At 39.2% G+C, this 26,535-nt stretch overlaps 4 protein-coding genes across 9 annotated transcripts in view; 2 read left to right on the forward strand and 2 right to left on the reverse strand.

The window, feature by feature from the left end:
- Positions 1-6: 6 nt before the first annotated feature.
- LOC113204847 (DNA polymerase zeta catalytic subunit) lies at positions 7-13,494 on the reverse strand. Of its 4 annotated transcripts, none has more exons than XM_026420200.2 (31): positions 13,315-13,494; positions 12,207-12,356; positions 11,934-12,120; positions 11,738-11,831; positions 11,499-11,640; positions 11,300-11,419; positions 11,042-11,229; positions 10,737-10,941; positions 10,478-10,662; positions 10,223-10,401; positions 10,068-10,133; positions 9,934-9,990; positions 9,323-9,851; positions 8,979-9,255; positions 8,670-8,893; positions 6,010-8,512; positions 5,867-5,915; positions 4,589-5,693; positions 4,346-4,496; positions 4,102-4,259; positions 3,796-3,990; positions 3,456-3,716; positions 3,236-3,366; positions 3,014-3,127; positions 2,616-2,931; positions 1,983-2,231; positions 1,735-1,848; positions 1,448-1,638; positions 1,138-1,365; positions 812-1,037; positions 7-728 (listed from the first exon to the last, which is right to left on the reverse strand). In XM_026420200.2, exons 1-31 carry the CDS (start codon positions 13,358-13,360, stop codon positions 576-578), a joined length of 8,793 nt encoding a protein of 2,930 aa, XP_026275985.2. In that variant the 5' UTR covers positions 13,361-13,494; the 3' UTR covers positions 7-575. The 4 variants fall into 4 exon arrangements, with proteins under 4 accessions (XP_026275985.2, XP_026275994.2, XP_052129359.1 ...); XM_026420209.2 differs by lacking the exon at positions 13,315-13,494 and adding an exon at positions 13,113-13,271; XM_052273399.1 differs by lacking the exon at positions 13,315-13,494 and adding an exon at positions 12,971-13,084.
- A 344-nt stretch (positions 13,495-13,838) lies between these two features.
- LOC113204836 (probable peroxisomal acyl-coenzyme A oxidase 1) lies at positions 13,839-19,840 on the reverse strand. 3 transcript variants are annotated; one of them, XM_026420169.2, is made up of 14 exons: positions 19,762-19,840; positions 19,175-19,562; positions 18,905-19,055; positions 17,773-17,808; positions 17,219-17,387; positions 17,009-17,132; positions 16,680-16,924; positions 16,402-16,562; positions 16,157-16,319; positions 15,849-16,039; positions 15,617-15,772; positions 15,439-15,544; positions 15,206-15,352; positions 13,839-15,115 (listed from the first exon to the last, which is right to left on the reverse strand). In XM_026420169.2, the coding sequence occupies exons 2-14, from the start codon at positions 19,302-19,304 to the stop codon at positions 14,855-14,857; spliced, it is 2,040 nt and encodes a 679-aa protein (XP_026275954.1). In that variant the 5' UTR covers positions 19,305-19,562; positions 19,762-19,840; the 3' UTR covers positions 13,839-14,854. The 3 variants fall into 3 exon arrangements, with proteins under 3 accessions (XP_026275954.1, XP_026275965.1, XP_052129360.1); XM_026420180.2 differs by having other exon boundaries at positions 19,716-19,814; XM_052273400.1 differs by lacking the exon at positions 17,773-17,808 and having other exon boundaries at positions 19,716-19,814.
- Positions 19,841-19,899: 59 nt separating this feature from the next.
- LOC113204826 (lisH domain-containing protein ARMC9-like) lies at positions 19,900-23,558 on the forward strand. The gene is made up of 11 exons (XM_026420156.2): positions 19,900-20,298; positions 20,386-20,932; positions 21,019-21,161; positions 21,248-21,376; positions 21,451-21,770; positions 21,850-22,066; positions 22,151-22,390; positions 22,467-22,575; positions 22,707-22,843; positions 22,915-23,327; positions 23,410-23,558. Exons 1-11 carry the CDS (start codon positions 20,242-20,244, stop codon positions 23,474-23,476), a joined length of 2,379 nt encoding a protein of 792 aa, XP_026275941.1. The 5' UTR covers positions 19,900-20,241; the 3' UTR covers positions 23,477-23,558.
- A 517-nt stretch (positions 23,559-24,075) lies between these two features.
- The window catches only part of LOC127750843 (uncharacterized), a 14,168-nt gene continuing 11,708 nt past the window's right edge, over positions 24,076-26,535 (forward strand). The window contains exon 1 of the mRNA XM_052273402.1: positions 24,076-24,190. The gene's annotated coding sequence lies outside the window, so the exon portion shown is untranslated. The remainder of the gene's footprint in view (positions 24,191-26,535) is intronic.

Here is a 26,535-nt window from a genome sequence, read left to right on the forward strand (position 1 = left end):
CATCCTAAAATATATCTTAACTAAAGCTCTTCCATATTAAAATAAGTGTACTTATTTCTAACTCTGTCACATAAGAACTAAATTTTTGGCATTTACCTATACAAGAAAATAGACTCTGCCTTACTTTACAGGGAATTTTAAGGGTACCTTCATACATAATAATCACATGGTAATAGTAATACGAGTTGAGAATATCAATTGATCATATAATTGGAAAAAAGTAAAACTGTTGAAACATCTGTGGTACAAATGAAGTCACAATATTAATGAAATCGATGCCAGGACAGTGCTATTTATGACTACAGAGTCTTTGGTAAGCAGTGATTTGGCTTAATATTCAAAGTAAAATATACTATAACCCCATCTAAACATATAAAAACATGCAAATCAGATTTTTGCAATGATGCACATTAATTAAGCTTGTCTAAAGAAAAAAAAGGGACAGAAGGAGAATATACCTTTCTTTCCAGTTTTAAGATAAGGAAATTAATTCATTAAGAAGGAAACAGACACAACATACAGTGATAGATTGCCAAATGCTATAAAATACTAATAATTGTAAATACATGCACTGGCTAAGGAGCTGAATTCATGAAGTCATTGAGGAGGCGGGAAACAAAAGCTGATTGCTCTTTTCTTTGAGAAGATTGGTGACGGCGGTAGGTGATGGGGCAATCTAGAGAGCAGCAATCAAGAGGCTGAGAGCGGCCAAGACATGATTGGCATATCTGAAACAATGTCAAACAATCACTATTGATGACCAATACAAAACACAAAGACCACTGAAGTACATAAATAAATTATACGGTACCTTGGTTATAGACAAATCAGTAAATTCCCATTGATGTATCTTGCTTGATAGTGATGACACAAGAAGTTGAGGATTGGAACTGCACTTTTCACAAACTCCTGCATTTGTAAGATCTCCGCAGCAAGCACATTCCATTGTGGTAAAATATTGTGAAATGGTTTTTTTGAGTCCTGTCTGAGCGGTTGAAGGTAGCATTACCTGATTTCTACGTGGTAAATTCAAATACCTGCAATTTATTAAAATTTCAAAACATGTGATATGTTTAGTGGAAAGGCCAAGATTTGCAGTGTACATGTGCTGACTGAAAATGTTCTCCATAGCCTTACCATGAAGAAACATCTGCACCCAGCAATGAAAGACAGCGAGCAAGTGGTGGTATAATAGCACGGGTTACATAGTATACCCCATTGTATCTTAAACTTGGGTCTGTCAGCAGTTCATTTGGATGCCGTACAAGATTAATCAAAGTTGACCCTGGAGGACCATTCACAATGACATAAGGGACTCTTTCACCAATGCGAGGTTCTGCTCTGCAATCTTGACGAAGCCATCGTCTGTAACACAGTCAAATAATGTATATTGGAAAGAAAAAATCATTCTTGAAAATAAAAATAAAAATTAGCATGGTCTGTATACTTGGTCAGCTCTAGAGCAGGAACACAAGCACCAGGGCGATAATTTTTTTTGCCACGGTATTCTTTTGCAAATATGAGGTCCTGCACATTAGCTCTTCCTGATAAAATTTTGGTAAATTGGTGAGTGACATAATTCTTCACAGAACTCACATCACTTGTTTCAAAAAGAATTCTCAAGGACTTTTCAAGCATCTAAAAATAAAATAGAAGGTGGATAAAAGGACCTTGACATATTACCCAATGCATTTTTAATATCAGACAAGAAGTTTCTTTTGATATTTTATTCACCTTGACAACAGCTGGGCAACCATCTCTTCTAACAGTCTCAATACCTTTTGCCTCATACACCGGCTGTTTTTGATCGGCACTTTCATACATGTACCCAACATATCGTTTTTTAGTCTGCATAAAATGAAGCATTGTTACTTCATGCCATCAAATAATGTCTTTGCATATTTTACCAAACAAATTGTAAATTCACATAGATTTTAAAATTACAATTAATTCGTTTCTAAGGTAGATTTGCCACAACTTACTTGCAAAATTGAAGGTTGATAAACTTTCTCCAGTTTCAGTTTAACAGGTGTTGGATTATCTTGAGTAACTGCTGCTGCTATCTCTGCACCTATTCGAAAAGCTTCTTGCCTGCTCCTGCCAGGTACCAATACAAACAAGGAATCAGTATCTCCATAAACGACACGGGCTCCCCAATCGCCATTTCCATGAACCAAAGAAATGGCTCGTTCCAGAGTTTCTCTTCCTTTACTGACTATACTGTCACCTATCTGAAAAAAAAAAGAAGAAAAAAATGACAGTGGTAGAACAAAGAAAACAATGTGGCTTTAAATAAATGCAAAAATTTACAGTTGAAGTCAATTTCTCAAAATATTCATACTTTTGTACCTATAAAAAAGAAATACAGAGGGGTCCACAGACCCCTTCCTTTATTTTGCTTAAACTGTACCGCATGTAGGCGTGCGGGTGGGTTGCATACTCGAACGGGGCCGTAAGGCGCCGTGGTAAGTGACGGTTGGGAAGCCTGCCCGCACGCCTGCATGTGGTACAGTACAAGCAAAAAATAAAGGAAGGGGTCTTTGGACCACCCTGTATTCCAGTTCATGCCTATAAAAAGTCATCAGTGATATAAAACTACAACTAATTACATTTACCTCAATACAAGGCATTCGTCCAGAAAAATTGGCAGAAGTATAACCATAGGTCACATTCGCAATGAGCTTTAGTCCTAATTGACGAGCATGCAGGACTCTTTGCAAAGTATGATCATTCTTGTGGTGTTTCATTGACTGCTTAACTGCAAGTCGAGCTTCCAAAATCTCCTCGAGCATTCGAGGTAAAATACCCGGTCGCAATGTCTTTGATGTAAATGCAACACCATTTGGTGACACAGAAATATTGTCTTTTAATTCTTGTAAATGATCTCTATTAACCCGAAGCTCTGTGCATCCAAACTCGAAATGTGATGATCTGGATATAAAGTTTTGTCATGAACACATGTACCACCCAAACTAGGCAATAATTTATATAACCAGAAAATTAAAGAACTCACTTCCCTAGATGTTCCACGCGGCCCAGGCATGTAGAAAAGCAATAGTTGTAGGCTATTATCATGGAAGGATATAGACTTTGAAAATCCAGAACAATAAGAGGATCACTATAAAATCTGTTAAAATAAATGAAAAGTGTTTTCAGGAACAAACTGCGTAGCGCACAATCTACAAACAGCAGAGAACACACACACTATTCCAGAAAAGTACTGCCTCAACCTCACCTTGATTCGGGCTCCATTATGAGTGGCAAGCACTCTGGTGCTTTCATGTGAGCTCTCTGTTGAACTGACGGTGAAACTGGGATATAGTTCATGGGTTTAGCCAATCTTAGCATCATTGACTCCACTCGGAACTGAAAATACAAATTTATGATTATCAAATGAGACTTTATAAAAAAGAAGTGAGTCACACTTTTGAAACATAATGCTAAATGTCTCATACCTGAGATCCTCTTGACAAAACCTCAAAAAATTGTATACCAAAAATTCTTGCAAGTTCACTGGTTCTGCCAATGATATCAAGTTGATCTAAAAGTCTAATCAATCCATTAACTCTTTGTTGATAGTAGCGCACAGTCATCCATCGATAAAGACGAGTTGGATGTTCCCACCAGCGAGACAGTGTTGCAAATGAGTGACAGCTCACCCGTTGGTGAAGTACATGATACATCAAATTTTCATAAGTATAGCTTTGTAAAGGAACCTTTAAAGAGGAGAATTGTTTGTGAGCATGGAAGAATATCATGCATAGCACAGACTTTAATTCAATCAATGATGCTAACTTCTGATCTAAACAGCCTCCAACCATCCAAAACAATGCGACCAGTAATTTTGAGTCCACCAAGTCCGTTGTTTTCATCAAAGTCATCAGTTATCTTTCCTTCTTTCTGGTTAGGAATTCTTGACAATTCATTAAGAAGGTTAACACCTAGCACACTGGCTCTCTGAAGCACATAGCCCCACGACAGCATCTCAATCTGTGAAGTGCATAAAATAGTAAGATAACAAAATTTGAGTAAATGAAAACTTAATTTTAAAAAAAAACAAAGTTTTCAGTTTTGGTTTCAATGTATCTTTTTTGTCTTCACCTCAAAGCCGGCAAGAATATCTGGGTCCCACTTCTTAACTACTCCTACTAGCATTCTTAATAGAGCTGTCTCGTCATTGGCATATTCCACAAATCCATCAATGCCACATACATCTAGAACAGGTGTCTTGCAAGAAGCGTCATTTACTGCTATGATACCTAAAATTCAGAGATAAAGGTATGAAAATAAGAATGACATTGGATGAGGCAATTAACGCCATACTTAGTAGTTGAAGGTACAATACCAGTCAGCTCTGAGGGAGTTTTAAAATTAATTGGAACATCATTCGAAACATGGTAGAAGACGGCTCTAATAGAATCCCTCTCTGGATTGGGGTTCAGTGTTCCACACGAGCAGATATGAATTTCCATAGACAAAATTGTGATGTACTGATACTAAAAGAATATATTTTAAAATTGAATATAAGTAACATCAGAATTGACAAGAAATGAAGAAAGGTAAACTTCATTATTAAAAGCAAACACACCTCTTTCAGCGTCTTTGCAGATTGAAGATTTTCAAGAACCATTTTGAAACCTGGTGATGAGTTAACACCTTTAACCTGACAAGCTGATGCATTGGGGTCATTACGAAAAGATGGACCTGCTACATCACGACAAAATTGAGTGTCTTCAAGAAGATCTTTTACTGCAGAATTATCATGACTGTTGTTGAACTGCAAACGTAACGAAGTAGTGGAGGCTTGAAGTGGTTGCACACCTAAATCTTCGTCTGTTCTTAACCCCAGTGAAGGTAAGTGGGAAGTTTGGTGCAAGACACGTCGAGCTTTGTTCCAAGCCACAACATCTTGCACAGTTGGTGGCCTTCTCAGGGGTACTATACTAGTCACTCTCGTTTTCACATGATTTATCATGACATGGTTAAAACTTGTTTTCACTTGACTCAAGCCCCACAAAGATTCAACTACATGCTTTTGTTGTTCCAGGAGTCCAACAAGTCCAGGAATACTACTTTTAAATTCTTCAAGATGACAAGTTGATTTACTTGTTAAGTCAAGTACAGTGCCTCCTACCTCCATTTTACCTTTAACATCAAGGAAGTTGCTAAAGAATGGTTTTTCAAAGATAAGATCCGGTAAATTTAGTGTTGACAAACTGTCAACAACTTCCCTTCTTGATGGAGGTTTCTGTAGTTTTGTGAACACAAGAGAATGGGTACGTTTCATCAAAGGTTTCCATTCAGAACTGGCTTGAACAAACTGGCCACAAGGTAGATCTGATGAGTCTCCACTGAACTTGTCAACTTCACAGTCTCTTCTACAAAGGGATGGTGTACATGAGAGAGATCCATCTGCATCTGCACCATCACTGTAGTACTCACTTGCTACCTCATTTTCTTGAGCTAATACAACATTTTCTTCGCTAAATATATCTGAACATTCTTGACTGCTATCTTGAACTTTGATAGATTCAAGTAATGCAGGACTTGTTGAACCTTGTTGAAAATCTTTCTGTTGTGACACATCATTACTTTGAGAACATAAAAAAATGTCTCCAGACAAATTAGACATGGAAGTTGATGATCTATTCTTAGTTGTGTTTGATTCCTTCATAATGTCGTCTTCCTCAACCCTAGCGGAAAAAAGGAAGAAATTGTGATTAGTGGGGAAAAAGTGTAGGAACACATTAAACAATTTAGGCCTAGAAACTGACACTAGGTAGATTTGTGAAGTACAACAATGGAGCTTCGTCTATCACATGCCCCTTGGTGTATATTTTGTTAAGAAAATGTACCTTCAACTCACATGCAGCTTGGTCCAACAGGAGGAAGATCCAACTGACTGGACTTGGTCACTAGAATAACAGAAAGAAGATTTGTCAATTACAGTCATCAAAGTATTTTGGATTTCGGTTGATTAATTAAAGAAAAAGGAAACAAATAATTTACCGGGAGAGACTGGCCGAGGTGGAGAAAAGAGATGTGCATGATGGTGTGCTCTGGGAGACGTACAAGGAGACCAGAAACTCCAAGGTGCAAAAGGCTTCGCAAACCAGTAAGCTACAGATTTGGGGGTTTTTATTTCAGGTGGAGCAACAGAGCTTTCCTCTCCTGAAGTATTAGCAATATCAGGTATCTTTTTGATACTTATAGATGAATCATCCAGAGGTTCTGGAAATTTTCGTTTCAAGTGATTCGTCTGCTGTGCTACTGAATTATGGGGTATCTGCGGGACATGTCCTTGATTACTGGATTCGGCATTGGAATTCCCATCAAAATGACTGTCAGTGATCAAACTATTTAAGGGTGAACAGGCTTCAGTTGAATGCAAATCAGATTTATTTTTCGTATTTTTCGGAATCTTAAAATTTTTGAGGAGATCTTCTTTATGTTTATTTAAGACGGAGTTAGTAGATGGTAAAATGCTGTGTGTGTCTGCACAGTTGCTGCCTCTTCTCCTGGTTTGAATGCTAGATGTTAGTTTTGTTTCAGCATCTGCTTGCGTTTCCAATTCATCTTCGCAGCTCACTTGCTTCTTTGCGGAGGAGCTGCCCCTAGTGGAGGAGCTGCCCATTTGAGAGGAGCTGTTCTTTTGAGAGGAGCTGCTTTTTTGTGTGGAGCTGCTTTTTTGGGAGGAGCTGCCTTTAAGAGAGGAGCTGCTCTTTTGGGAGGAACTGTTCTTTGGGGAGGAGCTGCTCTTTTGGGAGGAACTACTCTTTTGGGAGGAGCTGCTCTTTTGAGAGGAGCTGCTCTTTTGAGAGGAGCTGCTCTTTTGAGAGGAGCTGCTCTTTTGAGAGGAGCTGCTCTTTTGAGAGGAGCTGCTCTTTTGGGAGGAGCTGCTCTTTTGGGAGGAGCTGCTCTTTTGGGAGGAGCTGCTCGTTGTTTTCTTTGATGTAGATTTACTTTCCAGGTCACTTTTCGGCACTTTGTCAGGTATTCTTGAGGTAGTTTCTGAATTCTCTTCCGCAATATTTTTGAAACAGTTACCAGCTGTTGAAATATGAATGTGTGGAGTATTTTGGGATTCTGTCTTCATGTTTATTTGAGGAACCACTTCTAATGTCTTCTCATGCCAGTCTGTTGATAGACCATTATTGCTTACATCAATGGTCTTCATATTTTTTGGTACTTGAGATGATGTACTGTTTTCAGGAACAGGTACTTGAGGTGATGTACTGTTTTCAGGAACAGGTACTTGAGATGATGTACTGCTTTCAGGAACAATATCAGAGAATGTCTCTGGATTGTTCTCTAAGCAATTAATCTTTAAAGCCATCTGATGTGATGGTTTCTTTCTCCTACCTTTAGAAGATGGTGATGTGTTAGAATCCACATCAATACTCAAATTTGAAGAAGCAGGAATCTCAACTTTAAAATGCTCTGCTCTTGGCTTCTCTGTACAAGATGTAGAGGCTTTAGGTTTTAGCTCCTGGTTGTTTGTGGCCGACCTCGTCTTCTTTACATTTTTAGGACCATCATAAGGAGATGACAAGTTCAGACATGTTTGAGTTCTATTAGTAGGGGAAGGAGACCGTGATTTCATATTAATATTAGGTGGTGAGCGATATATTTTGATAGATGTAGGGGTGGTTCTAACACAAGAAGTAAATTTTAATGCTTCAGATACTTTTTTTCCTTCTTCTGCCATGGGTTCTTCAGTTCTTGTACTGGTTGTTTCATTTACAGTGTCTCCATTCACAACTTCTTCACTTATAAGTGATGGATAGCTGTCTTCTGATTTCAAACTGACATTTACAGATTTTTTGGGCCTTCCGCGACCGCGTTTCACACTTACAGGCGAATCAGATTTTAAAGATTCAGCGGACAGTTCTTTATGTGGGGTTGACACAGTATTTCTTGAAGCCATCTTACTTTTGAAGCTACCAATGAGGGGTTTTGGAAGAGATATTTTACATTCAATGGATTTCTGAGAAGACTTTTGATTTATGCTTGACCTGCGACTTTTACCACTACGCATTATAGATGATTTAGTAACACACAATTTAGATGAACTGATCCTGCTTGCTAGTGGCTTACTCATTTCCATATCAATTTCAGAGTTAAAAGTTTCTGGAGTTTCTGGAGTTTCTTCCGATATAAACCAATTGTCAAGCATTTTTACTTGGTGCTCTTGACAAACATCATATAAATTTGCTTTGGTCAACTTAACTAATTGTACAGAGCACGGTTTTAAATTAAAAGGTCTTGCTTTCGACCGCTTTTGGGCTGAAAGCGACAGTTTTCTTGTTCTTTTTTCTCTTAGCTGCCTTCTTAACACTCTGTTAGATTGTTTGGCAGCAGCTTTGATGTTAGATGGCAGCGGTGTGCTGCAGTGCATTTTGCAAAGGTCCATGTTCTTCCCAAGTCTTGGAGGACCAGCCAAAGGTTTACGTCCTCTGTGCAACAGCGCATCTGTGACAGGATCAGTTTCAGTCTGTTCCTCAATCTCTTTCTGCAAGAATAAAATACGAATGTGAGCTAGCAGCTATGAGAACAAGTAAGAAAAACTTAAAGCAGAACAATTTATTTTCAAAGTAGAAGCAAAAAGAGACAAATTTAGAGTGAAGAGTGAGTAACCCTGATTTTTCTAGCATCAAAACCAAATTTACCTGCTTGTCCACAAATGCAAGTAGCTCTTCTCTCCTGGATGTAGCTGGTTGTGATGAAAATTCATCAGAACCAGTCTGCAGAATTTCCTCCATTTGATCGTTTTCCAGAGCTTCTGAGAGGCGATTCATTTCACTGTCAGAACAACTAGCATCATTGTTAGAAGGACCCCATGCCAAAGATTTACTGATTTCATCATACATAGTGTTGGTGAACCCAGGGATACCTGTATTTTAAAAGTTTTATACAAGAGTACGATATATAAGCAAGAAGACATGAAAAAGATAACCGAAATAGTTAAGATTATTTACCAGTTGGTTCATTCTCATCCTCAGAACTAGGCGAAAATATGGTGGAGTCCTCAAGATCCACAGAAGGCCTGACAGATGAAACATATCCGGCAACTTTAGAGGGTTTGCTAGAAGGAATACTTGAGACCTCGAGTTTATTTTCCTTGCTAAGCCTGGTGGATTTTCGTAATGGTGCTTTGTTTATGTCGGCTTTCTCAACAATTGTTGAAGAAGCCAAATTTATTTGGTCGTCGTTAATGGCTCCATGTCCGGTGAGCATCTCAGTGAAGGAATCGTCCTGTTAAAATACACTAATAAATACAGGAAAACTTTGTGTAAGATAATGAGAAGGGTACAAAACTTACTTTTCCAGGTGGATGTTCAGGATAAAACAGTGGATCACCTCTCAGAATAGGTTCCCCTCCTTTACTCTTTAAAGTGCTAATATATTCATCGGCACAGTGACCCTCTCTCTCACAATCTCCCCCACAGTCTTCACAGCCCGCAGAGGTCTGAAGGGGAACATCTACCGGAAAATAGGGTATTATCTCTTCACCAGGAGGTTCAGAGTTCACAATGGAGCATGGCCCTATGAACACTTCAGATAATGGAAGTAGGCCAGCCAAATCCTCCTGATCCAATGTGTTCTGGACAGTTGACTGAGAAAAATGATCAACTTCACTGGGTTCAGTTTGAATTGGGTTCCCTGAGCCTAAGGGTGTGTCAGGAGGCAAGCTATGAGTATCCACGTCAGCCCGACCAACCTCTAAGCTAGAGATAATGTTGGGGAAAGACAGTACTGACTGAGTTGGCTCTATTAACTCGGGAGCTGCAGCTGTTGACTGATCAACAGTCTTCCGAGTTTGAAAAATCAACCCACCTCCAGGACGGTATCTGGATTTGACAAAACAAATGTAAGTATTGGAGCTTTAAAGATGAGTTCACTTCAGTTAAAATTTTTTAAAAAAATTCTCACTTTTCCCTGCTGGTACTTGCTTTTGATGAATGACTCAAACCACCACGCATTCCCAAACTAAAAATAATAAATTAAAGTTAACATTGCAAACATTATTTGAGATGGATACACACAAAAAATAGGGGAGGACCCACCTTTTCCTGCCTGGATTCTTTTTAAGATCACTTAACCCATCAACCTGAGGAATTCTTGTCTTTCTCCTAAAACATGAAAATAAATGAGACAAAATGTAACAACATTACATCAGCTATGAATACTTTCTCACACACTGGTAGGTGACGACAGGTACCTTGGAGCACCGGGTTTCTTAGGGCAGTCACTGGTCCCATCCACTTGTGGAATTTTGGATTCTACATTATTGTGCTGCAACCCTGATGGACCTGGCTGAGGTTCATGAATCAGATTATATAATGCTGGGTTTTCATCAATGTTAGGCAAACTCAAGTCAAAAAGCTGCAAAACATTGTCCTGCAAGTAAAGATGTTAAATGCTTTCCCTCAAAAATCAGTTGGTTACAACAAACTACCAGGTTCAGGAAATCTACCTCCTCTGGGACAATGGTCCTATCCTGCCACTTTTCATCCTCTCCAGAATCATCACTGGTGTCCTCGTCTGCTGGGTTGGCCCGAACTGTTTGGGAACCGAGCACACTGTCATCATCAACAGCAGCCGGTCCAGTGACGGCAAGTGCTTCCAAAACATCAAGAAGTTCAAAGTCATCATGATCCACTAAAGACATGAAAAAGATGTTATTAATTAAAAAAACATTTTGGCAGGGAAGGAAATTACATTGATTTACTTACATGCTAAACTTTTATCTAAAAGACGCTGGCTTGAAGGTGAATTTTGAAGAGCCAGATCCTCATTAACAATAGTGTCCACTATGGGTTGTTGTGGATAGACCTCTGTGGCATGGAGGCTAACAAAAGATGCATCTAAAGCTGGATTGTTCGTAGGTTCTTCCATGGCATATGATTTGTTTGAAACTGGTTCTCCTGAATTGTCCTCCTGATAGATAAAAAAAAGAAAAAGAAAAAGGATCAAGTCATCTACTCTATATGCTTATTATTATTTCTAAACAAGATAAGAACCAGAACTTTCAAACTACCTGAGATGCACTATTAATAATGCCTTCCAGTCTTCTGAGAAAAAATATTTCGCTTGCTGTAGGTTTCAGAGGAGGTCTTTGGGAATGAAGTTGTGGGATGGGAAGTGGAGTCCCTGGAGTCATGGACCTCCTCCTCCTTTCATCCTCCCATATGGCACCAATGCCTGGATTATTTAACTGTCCATTACCTTAAAATCAAAACATAATTAAAACAAGAGCCGAGGAAAACTAAAAAATCAGATACTGATAGATAAATACCCTGAGATGAAGGGCGGTTTGAAATATCAGCAGCCACCACATCCACTTCATACTGACTACAACTCATTGCTGGAATAGTTTCTGGTACAAAACTATCATGGGGTAACTTGGCAAGCAGCTCTAGAACAAATAAGAAGGCTATAGAAGATAGAAGATGTAAAGTTGAAACAGTTTTAATTAATGGAACATAATGATATACCTGGAAAATTTGTTTGTCGATATTTAACAGAACAAAAGTCAATAAAACTCATCCCGTAAAGGTTGAAATCAATAAAAAATTGTAAAATAAATGGAATGTGTGCCTCGTGAGGCTGATACACCTTGTTCATAATTGCTCCATTCTGTACACAGAACACATTTACATGTTACAACAGTGTAAATGAAAGGACAAATGGTAAAATACAAGCATAAAGCATGTGGATAAAATGTAGGCAATACCTGCAGTAAACTAACTGCCTGCTTAACAACAGATGGCTTATAAAAGTAAACTTTCAAATACTGATGTTTGTTACGGTGGTAGCCATGAAATGGGCTGCAAAAAAAACAAGAAAACAGGAACACAGGCTAAGATGATTAGATCATAGATGTGCATATATGTCAGGTATAGGGCAGATCTACACTCTAAATTACTTACACTCCTGAAACTAGCACAACCTTGTACACATGCTGTATGTTAGAACTAGAATAGCCAGATGCTATGTTGATAGCTTTGTCAAGGCTAGCAGCCAGTTGATAAGACAGTTTTAAGTGCGGCTCTGATCCATCATATGGGATACATATGTATGGGAAGACTCCATGAACATGAACACACGTCTTCTCTCCTACAAATAAATGTTGAAAGCATAATGAATAGGTTAACATTTCACAGAAGTATAACGAAAGGCTAATAGTACAACGTGAAACTCACCAGTAGGTGTAGTGCCAAATATTCTGATGACAGGCACTTGTTTAATTGCAGATTTTCGAAACTCTGAGTAGCTTATATCCAAGCCTGGAATAGGGGTGGACATATAGTGATCTACTGTCACTATTCTAACTTGAAACATTTTGAATTGAACTGAAATTAGAAAACGAAACTGTAGTGTTGACCGATCAGCTGCCAATTTAATGATAAGAGCAATAGTATAACTTCATGTTTTTCCACTTTTTGTTTCAAAAAATACAAGTTAAACATAAGTGATTCAACTACATTTAATTCTTGTTTGCACAGAACAAAAGTACCTGATGCATGTGATGCAATAACATGGTAAAAATAAAATCCAATGCAAAAGGTATTTAGCTAAAAAATTGACATAAAAAAGTGGGAAATCACTTATGTCAACAACAGACACTGTCAAAGACAAATCAATCAACAGAAAATAAATTGCTTGCAGTATATTGGAAGACACAGAGTATGGCTCTAAAGAGTTCGATTAAATGATCGTGTTGTGCTTTGTGTTGTAAAATATGTAGAGCTTGATTTCAAAATTGTAATAAAAGATGAAACAGCCTCAACTGGACTTGAAATCGAACTAATTTCATTGATTTTTAATATTTTTACGAGTCAAATGGGTCCGACGGCGTAAATGACCAAAGCATTCCTCTAAAGATTGACGAAAATGACCCGAATTACATAGATCACAACGTTCTCACTACGTATTTATAAATATATATATAATAGATAAAACAAACATTTAGAGTACGAGAATGTACGAGAAATTCTCCGCAAGTACGAACAGCATGCATGAGGTTAGTTAGCAAGTCTCTAGCAACTACATTGTAATAACAATCGCACACAACATGACAATGCGAATAAAAGCAGGGGCCTTTTTACCTGGTTATGGCGCATCATCCAATTACACTAGAAACAATGTATGAATATAATGTCAACAAGTTATTTCCTTTAGTTTCCGAAAGTTTCCGCGCTAACAAGGAGGCAAGAGCGTTCAAACAAGCAAACAAATAAGAAGCATGGTCAACATAAGATGAAGAACAATATGTACGTGATGATGTACTTGACGTAACCACTAACCGACCTGACATCTGTGAAGAAAGTTTACGAAAATTTGCATTTGGGGGCATAAGTCGTTAATTCAAGGCGGTCTTATATCTCCTTAACTAAATCACTGACGACTAAAGTATTTTTTTTAAAAGCTACTGATCACGTGCAGTCACATTAGTCACAATAGCATTAATGTACTTCGTTAACTGAACTGACTATACAGCTATACACTACTGTGCATTTGGTATGCCCTCCAAATTGCCAACTTAACAGGACAAGTTTAGAAATTAGCAAGACGGATCAAAAAAAAGGGGGGGGGGGCTGGCTGATGTGAATGCAGCACTAAAAAATTAGGCTGAGTTTTTTTAGAAAATATCTTTTGTTATGATTCCGTCAACTCGTCAACTTGGATTTTCAACAAGATTTTTTTATTGTAGCCAAACCCACATTTTTGTTAAGGTCATCGTTGATTGTTCAGTTCTGACGGAAAAATTAAAAGTAGCATTTAAGGTGCACGATGTGGCATAATGCCTGGGTTTGAAAGACAGAAGAGACACATTCAAAATGTAATATTTTATTCAAATTGAAGACTACCTCACAATTTGATTGGCCTGAAAAACACCAGTATATACTCTTGTAATTGCACAATATCCCCCATCCCCGATTCCCAATAATAGTAAAGATAATAACAAAATACATGTAAAAGTTAGAAAATACTGCTTTGTTTTCAATACAAAACGATTTTAAAAAAGAGGAAAGAAAAGCAAACATGACAAAATGACAGACACAATAATATGGCAATACATCATTTACAAAATTGATGGGTTGAGTATATAAATGCATCAGAGGGTCTTGAACGAAGGAGTTATAACTCTTTCGATCAAGAGAGGAAGATGATTGATAAAAGCTGATGGATGGAGTGTGGTCAATAAATGCTGAGGCCAAGTGCCAAACCCCACTGGGTCTCGCCTCCTTTGGTCAAACTAGAAGATAAATGTTTAAACTGGGCCAGCCCCTTTTGCTAGCAAAACTGACAATTATAAGATAATTTAAAGTTGACAACACAAATCATTTTCCAAATATGTAGGTACATAAACATACATATTGATAAGTCAACAAAGAGAACTCAATAATAGATAAGATAAGAGTAAAATTAGAAACATTATTCCTTAAAAACAAGAAACTTAAACTTTCAAAACTAATAACCAAACAAAAACTCAAAGTCATAAAAAAAGCAAAAATTCATTATTAAAATGAACAATACAAGTACTTGTTCAGAAGAATAAAGCAGTCTGTCTTAATTACATGATGAAATTGTTTTGCATCGAATTTATGAGGAAAAGGCAAAGATATTTGTTTAGGTAGAAAAGGCACTAACACAGTTTCCTACTCCTAATTCACATATCACAGATTGTCTTTTAAACAGACCGCTACCTGACGGCAATCTGTCATTATGTCAAGATGCAAAGCAAAAATTCCCTAGACTACATATCACATGTTACTTTAACTGTAGGGGAATGTTGAGCATGTTCCTATGAATATGGGCTAAGATAACCATTCACCAATTAATCTTATTACAAGTTAGATCGTAGGAAGGGCTTCATGTACTCATGGAAAGATTTATTGACTGGCTCCTTGTTTAAGGGGCTTTTCTGAGACTCTTCAAACAAACGCTCATAAACACGGCCATCCCACGCCCCCAAAGGTGAAGCCAGAATATCGTCATGAATGTCAAAAGAGTCCACAATTCCAACTGCATTGGGGCGCAGCTTTGTGAGAAGTTGTTCCAACCACAACTGCAATCCATCAACGTCAGCAGGAGACAGATTTGAGAACTGCAAATTATATAGATTGATTAATATAAATTATATTACAGTAAGGAACCAAGCTGGGCACACATGACATGTAATAAGGATAAAACTTACCATTAAAAAGTCACCCTTGTTATTTAACAACCAGTAAACAGCATAAAGCTCAGCCATTTGGCATAATACTGCTTGAAGAGGTCGCGAAACGTCTGTCTTAGAAACTGTTTCGATAAACTTTTCTACAATAAAAGCACGGCAGTGAGCCTGAGAAAAAGGAGGGACGAACAATATGAATAAAAATACAACTAAAATTTTAAAACTCTTAACACAACACCAAATTAGTTACATACTGTAGAGGCAGCAACAAGCTCAATGGAAGTCTCATTCCAAGCATCCTCAGGTGTCATGCCACCTTTAGCACGCCGCTCCATGTGCTCAGCAGCAGCTTTAACTTTCCTAGAAAATAAATTTTAAACAATTAAATAATTTCTTGAAATTTTCTTTTCACAGAAAAGTATTACAACTTACCCAGCTGCTACTTGGTAAAATGCCTTTATGACACAGTCTGTAGTATTTTCCCACACTGTGCGTGGTTGCCGCCAGTCAGAGTAAAGATTTAAGTATGCCACTGAGGGTGTTAGAGTTTGTCCACTTCGAGCCTGCTGCCAAGTCTTCATTAGGTACCTGGAGGACAAATCTTTACAGATGAAGTAATCCAGTATGCATTCCATGATTTGATTCACTTTTAAAGTATGAATACCTTGCTGTCTGCAACAGTAAAACAGTGTTTTCACCCTCATATGTACAAGCAGCTGTAACTAGTCCATAAGTTGATGGCAGGTTACTTGATTTCATGTAACCATGGCCCCCACAGGCCAGCCGGACAATTTCTACAGCAGATGCAGCATCACTTGTGCAGAGGGCTTTCAGACAACATGACACAGCATGAAGCTGAAATACAGTCAAACATGTCACTCTTTCAGTAAATATTTTGACTTTGTATTTAACATGATTAGTTGATTGCATACAGGCTGAACGGAAAGCAACCTATGGCAGTATCAATTTTACCTCTGGCAACCTTTCAAGATCTCCTTGATCAAGCTCACTATTCACCACATTATACATTTCCCAGATCCAATTGGCAGAAAACTTCATGGCAAAAACAGAGGCAATGGAAGGGAGTAGTTTGTACTGCTGGGTACGATAATCAAGAACTTGAGGCTCCGGAGCTCTATACCACCACCAAACAGTTGCAGAAAGTTATTTGGCAACATGAAGAAATTGAAGAGAGTAGAATGCTAATTTACACGTACCCGGGCTTCATTTCAGATTGGTGTCTCACTGCACTGTAGCGAGTTGCAATTGTGACAGCTTTAGATAGATAACTCGCCATGTCCTGGCAGATGACCACCCTTACAAACATCATAGTTCCATATGTAAGTTTATCGCTAGGAGATTTGACGTAAGTTCCATCCTAATAGATTAGGGGGGAAGGGGTAGGGGGAGAGGAAAAATACAAACTTTGACAAACAAAAGAAACAGGAGAAAATCACAAAAAGTATCATGACTGAAATTTAACAAGTACACATACCTCCAGTACTTTGTTGTTTTTCATCAGCATATTTTCCCTTGGAATACGAACTTGTTTGAAGCCAAGGTACCCATTGTTAGTGGTGTTCATTCCCAGTTTGGCACCAATTTCTCCAATAATGATTCCTGGCATTGGCATGTGTGTCTCTTCATCTCGTAATTGAACAATAAAAGGATGAATGCCATGACATTTGCCTTGAGTATAAAGCTGAGCAACAACTACTGCATAGTTAGCAGTGTGTCCCACTAAAGCAAAAATAATAAGTAAATTGATTGGATTTATGAATAAGAAAGTAACACTTCCACAACAAAAATATTGCTATTACTCACAGCCGCCTGGCCACCACTTGTAAGCAGTCAGAGTTGGGCTATTTAATACAAATTCTTGTGTGGATGGATCATAAGTGGCTGTTGTTTCCAAGCCACGAATAAATGTGCCATGTCCAAGCTCTGTCTGTATGTGAGAGCATTGATAGTAAAAAGAGTAAGTTAATAAGACTCTTTAAAAAATAATAAATAGTAATGTAAGTATGAACTAACCTGGGCATATGTCCCAACAATTTCTAGATTCCAGGCACGTGAAATCCAATAAGCTTGTTGTTCAACTGTACCTTGCCCAGCAAGGGTAGGCAAAAACATAACATAGTGCAGTGCAAGAGGATTACCATCCTTAAGAATTGCAGACCCCAACATACCACCGAGAAGTTGCCTGAAAGTCACAATTTTTAACACATTAACTCTCAAATAGTGAAAAATGCTATTAAATGGTAAACTGGGGCTGAAATATTGAGAGGAGCAAATTAATTTGCATCAAAACAAGGGCCACAAATGTCAATGGAATCAGAAATAAATGAATGAGTACACAATTTATAAAACACTTCACAGGCTAAATGTCATGCACATAATATGCCTCTGACACCTCTTAGAAAGTAAAAGGGTTCACAGCTTATGAACAATCTAGGCAAGCTATATTTTCAAGTTCCATGCTGATAGCGCCTATCTCATGTAAGAAGATATCCCATGCACATAATAGATTACATTAATACCCCTACAATAAAAAATTGACATTCCACACAAGTTGTATGAGTACTCACTTAATTCTCTGAGCCACGGACTCAACTGGTGGTTCCCTAAATACAGAAATTACTTCCCATTAACACAAAGAATTATCTTAGTTAGTGCTAAAACATGCATGTTTGGAAGAACCAAATCACTAATTTCAACAGGATGGGACTTGACAAAAGATTGTTTTGAAAAAAGAGAGATATTCTCAAACTTAACTCACAAATTGTAGATTAGATACAAACACAACTATGTGTTACATAATTAATTCCAGTTTATTGAGGGTTACATCAACATACCATCTTATCCAATTTCATAGAAATTTTCAAGAAAGAAAAGAGAAACTTTTTTTATGTATGTATTAATTTCTACCATCCTTTCAAAATTAGCAGACAGAGTACATTTTGAATTATGAAAAAGTACCAGTGAAAGAGTCATAGCAAGAACATACAATAGTGCAGGAACATGCAAAACTTGTGAAAAAGAAATTTTGCCACTGTGTTAACCCAAGCAAAGAGACAATTACCAGTCATAGTTAGAGCTAAGTGGCCGGCTAAACCTAGGGTTATAAAAGGTTTGACATGTTGAAGTGCAAGTGCATAGCTGGTATCAATACAAACAGCAACTGACATGATAAGAATATTCTAGACAGAAAAATAAAATGTAAATGTACCCTTCCTCCCCTACCTCAAAACAAAGAAACTATTTTTTAAAAAAAATCTTCCTTAATTCAAGCAAATTTAGGAACACTCTGCAGTTCAACCTAGGATTTCCAAAACACCATCCAGACAAAGGGGTCTCTTGATCTGCTTGGGTCACAGTGCACCACAGAGACCGAGTTTTGCTCTGGGTCTCTGCGTTCTCTGAGACTTCAAAACCCAAGCAACCCAAGCAGCCCAAGCAGCCCTCTTGTCTGGACACAGCTAAAATTGATATGGTCAATGCTAGCTTTAGTTTGTATGTTTAGCCTAGCACAAGCTCTAACCAGAACATATACATTAGCAGCTGGACAGATCACAGAGCACCACACTATGAATGGAGGTATAGAATAAAAAGTGCAATCCAAATATTTGTCTCTAGGAAAACATAAAATAGTTAAGTAAAGGGTTATTTAAGAAATATGATGCATGATTAGATTAGAGAAAAAAATAAAAGGCGACATACCTGAAATTATCCATGCTACCGTGAGGCATTTCTTGGAGCTTCCTGAACATATGACAGGCTTTACGAACAGAATGTTCATACTGTTCCTGATGACTCAAATATTCCATAGGCACTTCATCTTTGAAAGCAGGATCAGAGAGAAAATACTCTTCTGCAAATGAAAATTAATGGCAGACGCAGTTGGAACAGGGTACTACAGAACATAAGTAATAACTAAAGGCAAAAAGAACATCCAATTTTTGTTTGAGATTTTTATGGATAAACGCTTACCTCTTTCCTTCCTCTCAAGAGTTTTAGCCTCTCCTCCATCAAGCAAATGAGTTAGTTCTAGTGTGTTGAAACTGCAGTTTTGTCTCTCCTTAACCAGGTCTTCGTTTACTGCACCATTTTCGGACACCATTTCGGACTTCACAGAGTTCTGAGTAGGGCAGGAGTAGTTGGTTAACGTCGAACAGGTTCTATCCCCAACTCTTGAAGTAGACAGTCTCCGGTCTCGGCTTGTGGCCAGTCTCGGTAGGCACAGCAGCGCAGCGCAGGAGGCCAAGTCCAATCTTGCGTCACGTCCAATCCAAAGTTCTATTGGCTAAGCAGTGTCAATTATCTGTTTCTGTTGTTATGGTGTGAGCAGTGGCCTGGCTTTGGTCTGACGTTTTCTTGACTGCAAAAAAAAAAAAACAGAGAGAAAAGATGCACATTCATACTGGAAAAGATAGGTTAGTTTGATTGTAGTAGCGGGTTATTCATCAAATATCCCTATAAAACTATGTAGATGGTCTACAAGACGCCAAGAAGAACTATTTCCAAGACTTACTGTTCGAAATTGTCCAATTAAGCATGGGAAAAGGAGAAAGACTCACTGCGTTTGGCCCCTGATCAGCTGTTTCTGTTGTGTTGGAAAAGAGGGGGGGGGGGCGTAGTAGTGGTTCCGTCCGCTACAGCAGTTTCTCGTAGCGTTCATTCAGGCGGGAATTCTGTTTATATTAATTCTTGTCAGGATATGGTACGTGCTACGTGTCAGGAAATTCTACTCAATTTAATGTAAAAGCAGAATGCATTTTAGATTCACGTGCTGTGTTGCCTAGCCGGTGATTTATCGATGCGAGTTTTTAGTGCTCGTGGTGTGGTACCCATGTGGGGGATACCCTTCCCTTCAGCGCGCCCGCGCCGCAGACTTGAAGTATTGATCCACAGCATTGATTACCTTGAGCTGACGAGAATTCCACATTGAAAATGCACCAGAGGTACCTTTGCCTCCAAAATCCCTTGTCACCAAGAGTGCTCTCATTGGTTAGGGCGTTCAGGTTTGGGTATGCTGATCTTAAAGTGATGCAATAAAAATGACAAAAATGGTCCGTTCATGTTCAGATTCGTATTATTTTCAACTAGTTTTTGAGGTAAGTTAAAACAGCGGATTTCAAGGACAATTATTTGGATATGGTTGACCATATGTTGTAAATTAATTTAAAACCTTTGCCCTGCAGTACCTCATACACATGAACTTATCTGAAACGGCTACAACTTTTAAAAGAGAATGTGGTTTAAAGAGATACAACTTGAAATTCAATGAGGAGTTGTGTAGCAGCAGTGCACCTACTTTTAACGTTCCCAAAATTGTCCTTTATCTTCCAACAACTTTGCATGCAGATGAATATAGTTCCCCAGAATCAGTTTCTAAACAGAGCAGTAATTGTAATTGTTTTTCTCATGAAGACACTCATGACATTATTCTCATTAAGCCTCATAAATGGGAAGAAAAAATCGGAAAATCGACAAATACACAAAAAGAGAGTCAGCAGAAGCTTTCAAAAATTGAAAACTCTGATTTCATGGGCAGTTATGATAATTTATCCTTCTTTGTTAAAAGACACAATGAAAATGCTCTGCTGTCCTCACAGCCAAAACAGAACATCTTTTTAAGGAGTGAATCAATAACAGCTAAATCAGACCCAAATAAGGAACACAACCTTAACTATACACAACTGAAGACAAAGTTCAGTAAGCTGCACAGTGACTATCACAATTTAATAGGTTTGTGTTTTTGATTATATTTTAGATTTAAGTGTTAGTTTAATTCAGTTTAAATGTTACCTGTTGGGTATTTTTTGTGTCTCTAGGTGTTGCTTCAGAACTCACTGCTGCCTTGGAGATGAGTGCACGAGGTCAGCAAATTGATTTGAGACAAACTCTCAACAACTGTGTGCAGATATATCCAGAACTTTTTTTGTATGACATAAATGCAAAAGATATTTCTAAAAAGGTATATAACAATTTTTAATATATGATCACTTCATGGGGCATGTTGATAGTATTCTAATCCAAATAAATTGTGATTTTCTTTTCTAGGATATAAAAGGAAGATTTTCAGTGAGGTCAACAAACTGTGAGTGGAGACTTCACATTCCCTTAATCAAAAGACACTTACAGGAAGGGAATGTAAAAACACGTCTCCTGCTGTTACAAGCATTACGTTGGGTATTCTTTTAAATGTTCCAATGTTTTTACTACAGTCAAGTTATGTAAAGTTATTTCATTATTTTTACATACAGGCTATAACAAAAAGTTCTTCTCAGAAAAGAGAGTGCATCATGAGTCAATATGTGTGGTGGGATTTACTTAATCTAAAAAAAGGTTCATTACTCAAAAGCTTACTTGCACCCCTTGGAGTTGTTACACCTCACCCTCTGCAACAGTCAGTTGCTCGTTTGCTGAACACAGTTGCCTCTGTTCAGTCTGGTCGCAATTATTTAGCTCAAAATTCTCAAACTGTAAATGTCACTGCCGCTGTCCTGCAACAGCTTGATGGAATATCTTCTGATTCTACCACTCAAAATATGCTGTTGGCAGCCCTCCAGAAGCTTAGTCTAAGGTTAAAGAATTCTCAAAACAGTTCTACCAGCAACCAACAATAAATTTAAATTTGAAGTGTGATTCAATTTTGGTTTCAGGAGAAACCAAAGAGTTGCAATGATCCAAGCTGGCATGGTTGAATGGTTATTTCAACAATTTTCAAATCATGATGAAGAGTCCTTGTATTCAGTTGAGTACGGCACTGCTCTTCTAATGAACCTCTGTCTCCATCAATCTGCTAGAGAACTATGTATTCCTATGGCCCAAAATGTGCTCACTGTACTTATACGTTTGCTTTCAACTCCAGTAACCCAGGTGGATATATTATAGGAACTGCAATCAATCTTCTTATTATTTTAGTATCATTTAAGTCGTAATTTTATTTCAAAATGTTTACAGGCACTGGCTTATATAAATGGAACATTATACAGTTTAATCACACACCCTAAACTAAATGACGCTGCATTAGCAATTGGTTTACAAGAGGCCTTAGAGTATAATATTAAGAAACAAACCAATGCAGAGATCAGAAAGCAAATGCAGCATATTCTGGAGTTCCACAAAAGCTTACCTCGTTGTTCAAATTTCAGTACAGCTTCCTTTACAATTAGTGAGGGAGAGATGATAGATGAAGATGATGTGAGTACTGTTAGCATTATTCAATTACAATCTTGATTATTTTTGTAAACAGCTTCTTTGAATTGAATACTACCAGGAAGATCTAGAACTCTTAGGAGACGAACTTGATGAAAGTGATCCTGTTCGTAATATTAATGGAGAACTAAGTGGAGAGAACTTGTTAGAGGCCTGTTACACTCTACCAGGTCAGACCCATAGAAAAATCCAGACTTAACTGGCTCAGAAATATGACACATACTCAAAGTTCTTTGCAAATGTGGTGCATGTAGTAGCTATCTTCACATTTTTACCTCTGTCATAATTTGCGTCCTTGCAGAAAATAATGGAGAAACCACACAGTCAGAATCGGAACCTTCTGAGGGTAGCACATCTTTGATGTTTGGCCCCTCTACTCCTCAGCACTTAAGACAAAATATCTTACATCGCATAACAGAACAAGTTGGGAATGACATGGTTTGTATATCGGAAGTTAAATGTTTTACATTATTTTCAGTTTAATGAGATATTTTTTTATTTTTTTAAAGAATACTGAAATAACTGAGGTGCACAATGTAAGCATAAAAAATAATTGGCACTGCAGAAAACTTAGAACAGGAAACCAGCAGAAAAACCATGAAATGCCAAATCAACATTCATTATCAGGAAGTGATACAAGTGACGCCCCCCAGGAATATGAGGGAGAAATAATGTCATCCAAAGAAGTTCTCTGGAATGATAAAAAAATAACCGAACCCACATTTAATTTAACTAATGAGCTCTTAAATCTTCCATCAGATGTTTCAAAGATAACTGTTCCTGAAATTTCAATACATTTGGTTGATAGTAAAGAAAATTCTATCAATACTTCTGATGTAGATGAAGACTCAGAAGATGTTCAAGTAGCTTCCACTGGGTTACATAAAGAGCAGTCTGGGGATGAATTTTCTTCAAATACCTTGTAAGAGACCTTTATCCTTTTTCTTTCCTTTCACTCCCTCTCAAACCATTTTGCCAGAAATTTACTATTTTTGTCTTTTCAGGAAAGGAGGCACTGCCTCTGCATTTACTTCCCGGCCCAAAATACCCCGTACCCCTCCACAGTCTTAAAGAAGACATCTATTCTAATATTTATCTTTTTCAACAAATTTTATTCATTGAATTTAAAAAAATAAAAAGTATGATTATTCCACTGTCTGTTTTTAATAACTTTGTTTTGGGGAGGGAAGACCACTGCTTTCTGGACATTTCCTCGGCCATATTAGGTTTACCGGGGTCAGATCCATTGCGCCCGGATCGACCTTGCACCGTCATTCCCCGCGCCGTTCTCCCCGCCTTTCCCTGCCCCCTCTCCAGCCGCACCGCCAGCCTCCCGCGCCAACAGTCCGCGATTGTTAAGCTTGGACCACGACTGCTGCGGGTGCGCGCGCCGGGGCCCTATAGCCGGGGCCCTAGCTGGGAGCCCGGGGCGTCCGTGTTGTGACGCGGGGGCCGCAGAGGAGATAGGCAGGCGCTCCCGTCACTCCAGTCTCGTCGCGCGCCGCACCGCCTCCGCGCCGCACTGCAGCTGTCGCGTGCCCCAGCAACCGGCTGTCATCAGTGTCATCAGATCTGTGCCCCAGCGTGCCCCAGCAGTCAGATCTAGGGCCATCAGTGCTCTAGCAGCCCTCAGCAACTGCCCCAGCACTGCCCCAGCACTGCCCCAGCACTGCCCCAGCATCTTGCAGTTGCCTTCAGTTGCCTCAGCAGACGACAGCAACCCTGCACCTCATACGCGGGCACGCGCCCAAACTGGCGCGAAGATCGCATCCCGCGCTTTAGGTGGTGAGTGTGGCCGTGAACGTGACCGACCCGGTAACCTGTCGGCACTTCCGTTTACATGTGCGAGTTCTACCGAATGATAAGTGTCTGCACACGGGCGGTCTGTTACCGGGGGGCGGGGGTAAGGGACAACCCTCTTGTCGCCTCTAATGAACCAACTGAAATATTGGCAATTTGCTCAAGAAAACCCAAGTATGCATGTAGGCAACTCACGGTGCAATGTGCCCCCCCCCCCCCTCCTCCCAGTCAGCCGGAACTTAGCTTATCAATGCATAAATAATATTTAGTTAGCTAGCTGTAGAATTAGTTTTTTTTTGTCAGAGTGCAGGGAAGGGGTGGGGAGGAGGGTGACTCGTGACTTTGTGTTTTTTGGAGCTCAGTAGAGAGAAAGGGCGGGAAACCCAGGGAAACCCCACCCGTCCACTACCTTCCGCTGGGAACTGAATCTGTAGAGTTTTCGGAAATATCCAAGCCTTCCTGCACTTGACGGGGACTCCCGCTCCAAGCAAAATAAAAATGGATCACATTTTCTAGCTTCAAAGTGTGTGACAAAATCTTAACCACTCACTCTTTTGAATGTAACATTTGCCGTCATACTATAAAACAGTCCTCAACAACTTGACAAATAGAAGTGCGTGCCAAAATGTCACACACAACAGTGTGACATGCCTGCCTGTCACTCACACTTTTGTGTGTAACATGGCTGTCATACGCACTTCTGAATGAAAACTTTTTTCACTTTTTGGTGTTTGGATGTGACACACTTATAGTAGCCTTGGCCGAACGAAACACTTGGCCCGCCATGTGCGTCGTGCTTGCGCGTTGCTAGCGCGGCGCTTGCGTGATGTCCAAGACAATTAAAGGCCCTCCTCTTGCTACTTCCTCCAGTCCCACAGTGACACCAAACCGACCTAATTACTTTGGGGTCACGTGTTTTGTCTCGGCTTGAAATATTCATCCCCCACGGCGTAGAACTCTGCTACACTGTAAGGAGTAACGCCGAACCGTGTCGAACTCCTGCTTGCACTCTAAATAGGGAAGGACAATTTTTGTAATACCTAGATTAAATGTGTCCTTGCGCCGCCTTGCGCACATCTTCATCAGACACAAATTTGTTTGTACGGAGGTACTAATTGTCCCTAGGCTGTACAAATGCTGTATTTTGTATGTGGCGTAGATATAAATTTGTATCTGATGGAGATGTGCACAAACAAGGGTTGCATCAGCAGGTAAGGGATTGCTGTCGGGAAGCAGGCAGCAAACCGAACAGCAAAGCCCGATTTCACTCTAATTTTTACATTATGCGACATGACACTTTATTTTTATTGTGGTAGCACCATTTTTTGGACTTGAGAAAGTTCACTCAAGTTCAGTAAAAAGTACAGTGAAAATCGGGTGAAATCGGGCTTTGCTGTCCGGTTTGCTGCCTGCTTCCCGGCAGCAATCCCTTAAGCTGATACAGCAAAGGACACATCTAGCCTAACGTGCAAAAGTTGTCCATCGCCATTTAGTGTGTGCGGAGTGCGGATACGCCTTGCGCACTTCGGACTTTGTTCGGATCGACTGCAAACCACTTCATACTCCCGCACTTCGGATTGTCTGATTCTTTTGATCGCAGAATGGTGTAAGAACTACCGGAACTCGCAGTGTGTGTGGGCCTGGTCCCAGTGAGAAATGAAATATCGATACGACATCGTTTCGACATCGCATGTCGGAAATGTATCGAAATCAGGTACATTTTTTATCGTTTACGATACAATTTACGACATTCGATATCTGGACGTTATCGTTTCGATATCGCATCAAAAACCTCTTCGCACTGGGGTGTGCACACAGGACGACATAAACTCTGCAGTGATGGTGACCGCTGCCAAGTAGACTAACATTACGTACTGTAACATGGCCCTCTATAAGCAAATCCTGGCGCCGGTGGACCAAGCGACCCATACCCATATGCTTATGCTTTACACTGAGAAAAAAAGTGTGAACTCGTGCCTTTCAAAGTTTTTCTGGATGGCATTTGCTAAATTTACCTTTTACAAATGCCCTGGAAAGGCAGGACTTAACAATCATGTTTTTGCAGTCTATGCGGTCGTGCGTTTGGGTTGCCTATGCACATGGGACTGCAACACGGCAAATATTTGGTCCAAGATATGATTTTTAAAGTGACCAAGAGCAGTCTGGGGATGAATTTTCTTCAAATACCTTGTAAGAGACCTTTATCCTTTTTCTTTCCTTTCACTCCCTCTCAAACCATTTTGCCAGAAATTTACTATTTTTGTCTTTTCAGGAAAGGAGGCACTGCCTCTGCATTTACTTCCCGGCCCAAAATACCCCGTACCCCTCCA

The sequence above is a fragment of the Frankliniella occidentalis genome, unplaced genomic scaffold (assembly GCF_000697945.3).
Source record: "Frankliniella occidentalis isolate FOCC.00 unplaced genomic scaffold, Focc_3.1 Scaffold269, whole genome shotgun sequence".
Classification (NCBI taxonomy): Eukaryota; Metazoa; Arthropoda; class Insecta; order Thysanoptera; family Thripidae; genus Frankliniella; species Frankliniella occidentalis.

Excerpts from the sequence above, each read along its gene's own strand:
- LOC113204836 (XM_026420169.2), bottom strand. The coding sequence starts at position 19,304 with ATGGTGTCCGAAAATGGTGCAGTAAACGAAGACCTGGTTAAGGAGAGA. Across the intron at positions 17,809-18,904 it reads GGTAGCATGGATAATTTCAG|GGAACCACCAGTTGAGTCCG; the intron begins GTATGTCGCCTT and ends TTCTGTATTTAG. Across the intron at positions 15,353-15,438 it reads AGCTTGTTGCTGCCTCTACA|GCTCACTGCCGTGCTTTTAT; the intron begins GTATGTAACTAA and ends CCTTTTTCTCAG.
- LOC113204826 (XM_026420156.2), top strand. The coding sequence starts at position 20,242 with ATGACAAAAATGGTCCGTTCATGTTCAGATTCGTATTATTTTCAACTA. Across the intron at positions 20,299-20,385 it reads ATTTTCAACTAGTTTTTGAG|TACCTCATACACATGAACTT; the intron begins GTAAGTTAAAAC and ends TTTGCCCTGCAG. Across the intron at positions 22,576-22,706 it reads GGCCTGTTACACTCTACCAG|AAAATAATGGAGAAACCACA; the intron begins GTCAGACCCATA and ends GCGTCCTTGCAG.
- LOC113204847 (XM_026420200.2), bottom strand. The coding sequence starts at position 13,360 with ATGCCCCCAAATGCAAATTTTCGTAAACTTTCTTCACAGATGTCAG. Across the intron at positions 12,357-13,314 it reads ACTTTCTTCACAGATGTCAG|TTCAATTCAAAATGTTTCAA; the intron begins GTCGGTTAGTGG and ends TTCTAATTTCAG. Across the intron at positions 12,121-12,206 it reads ATTTGGCACTACACCTACTG|GAGAGAAGACGTGTGTTCAT; the intron begins GTGAGTTTCACG and ends ATTTATTTGTAG.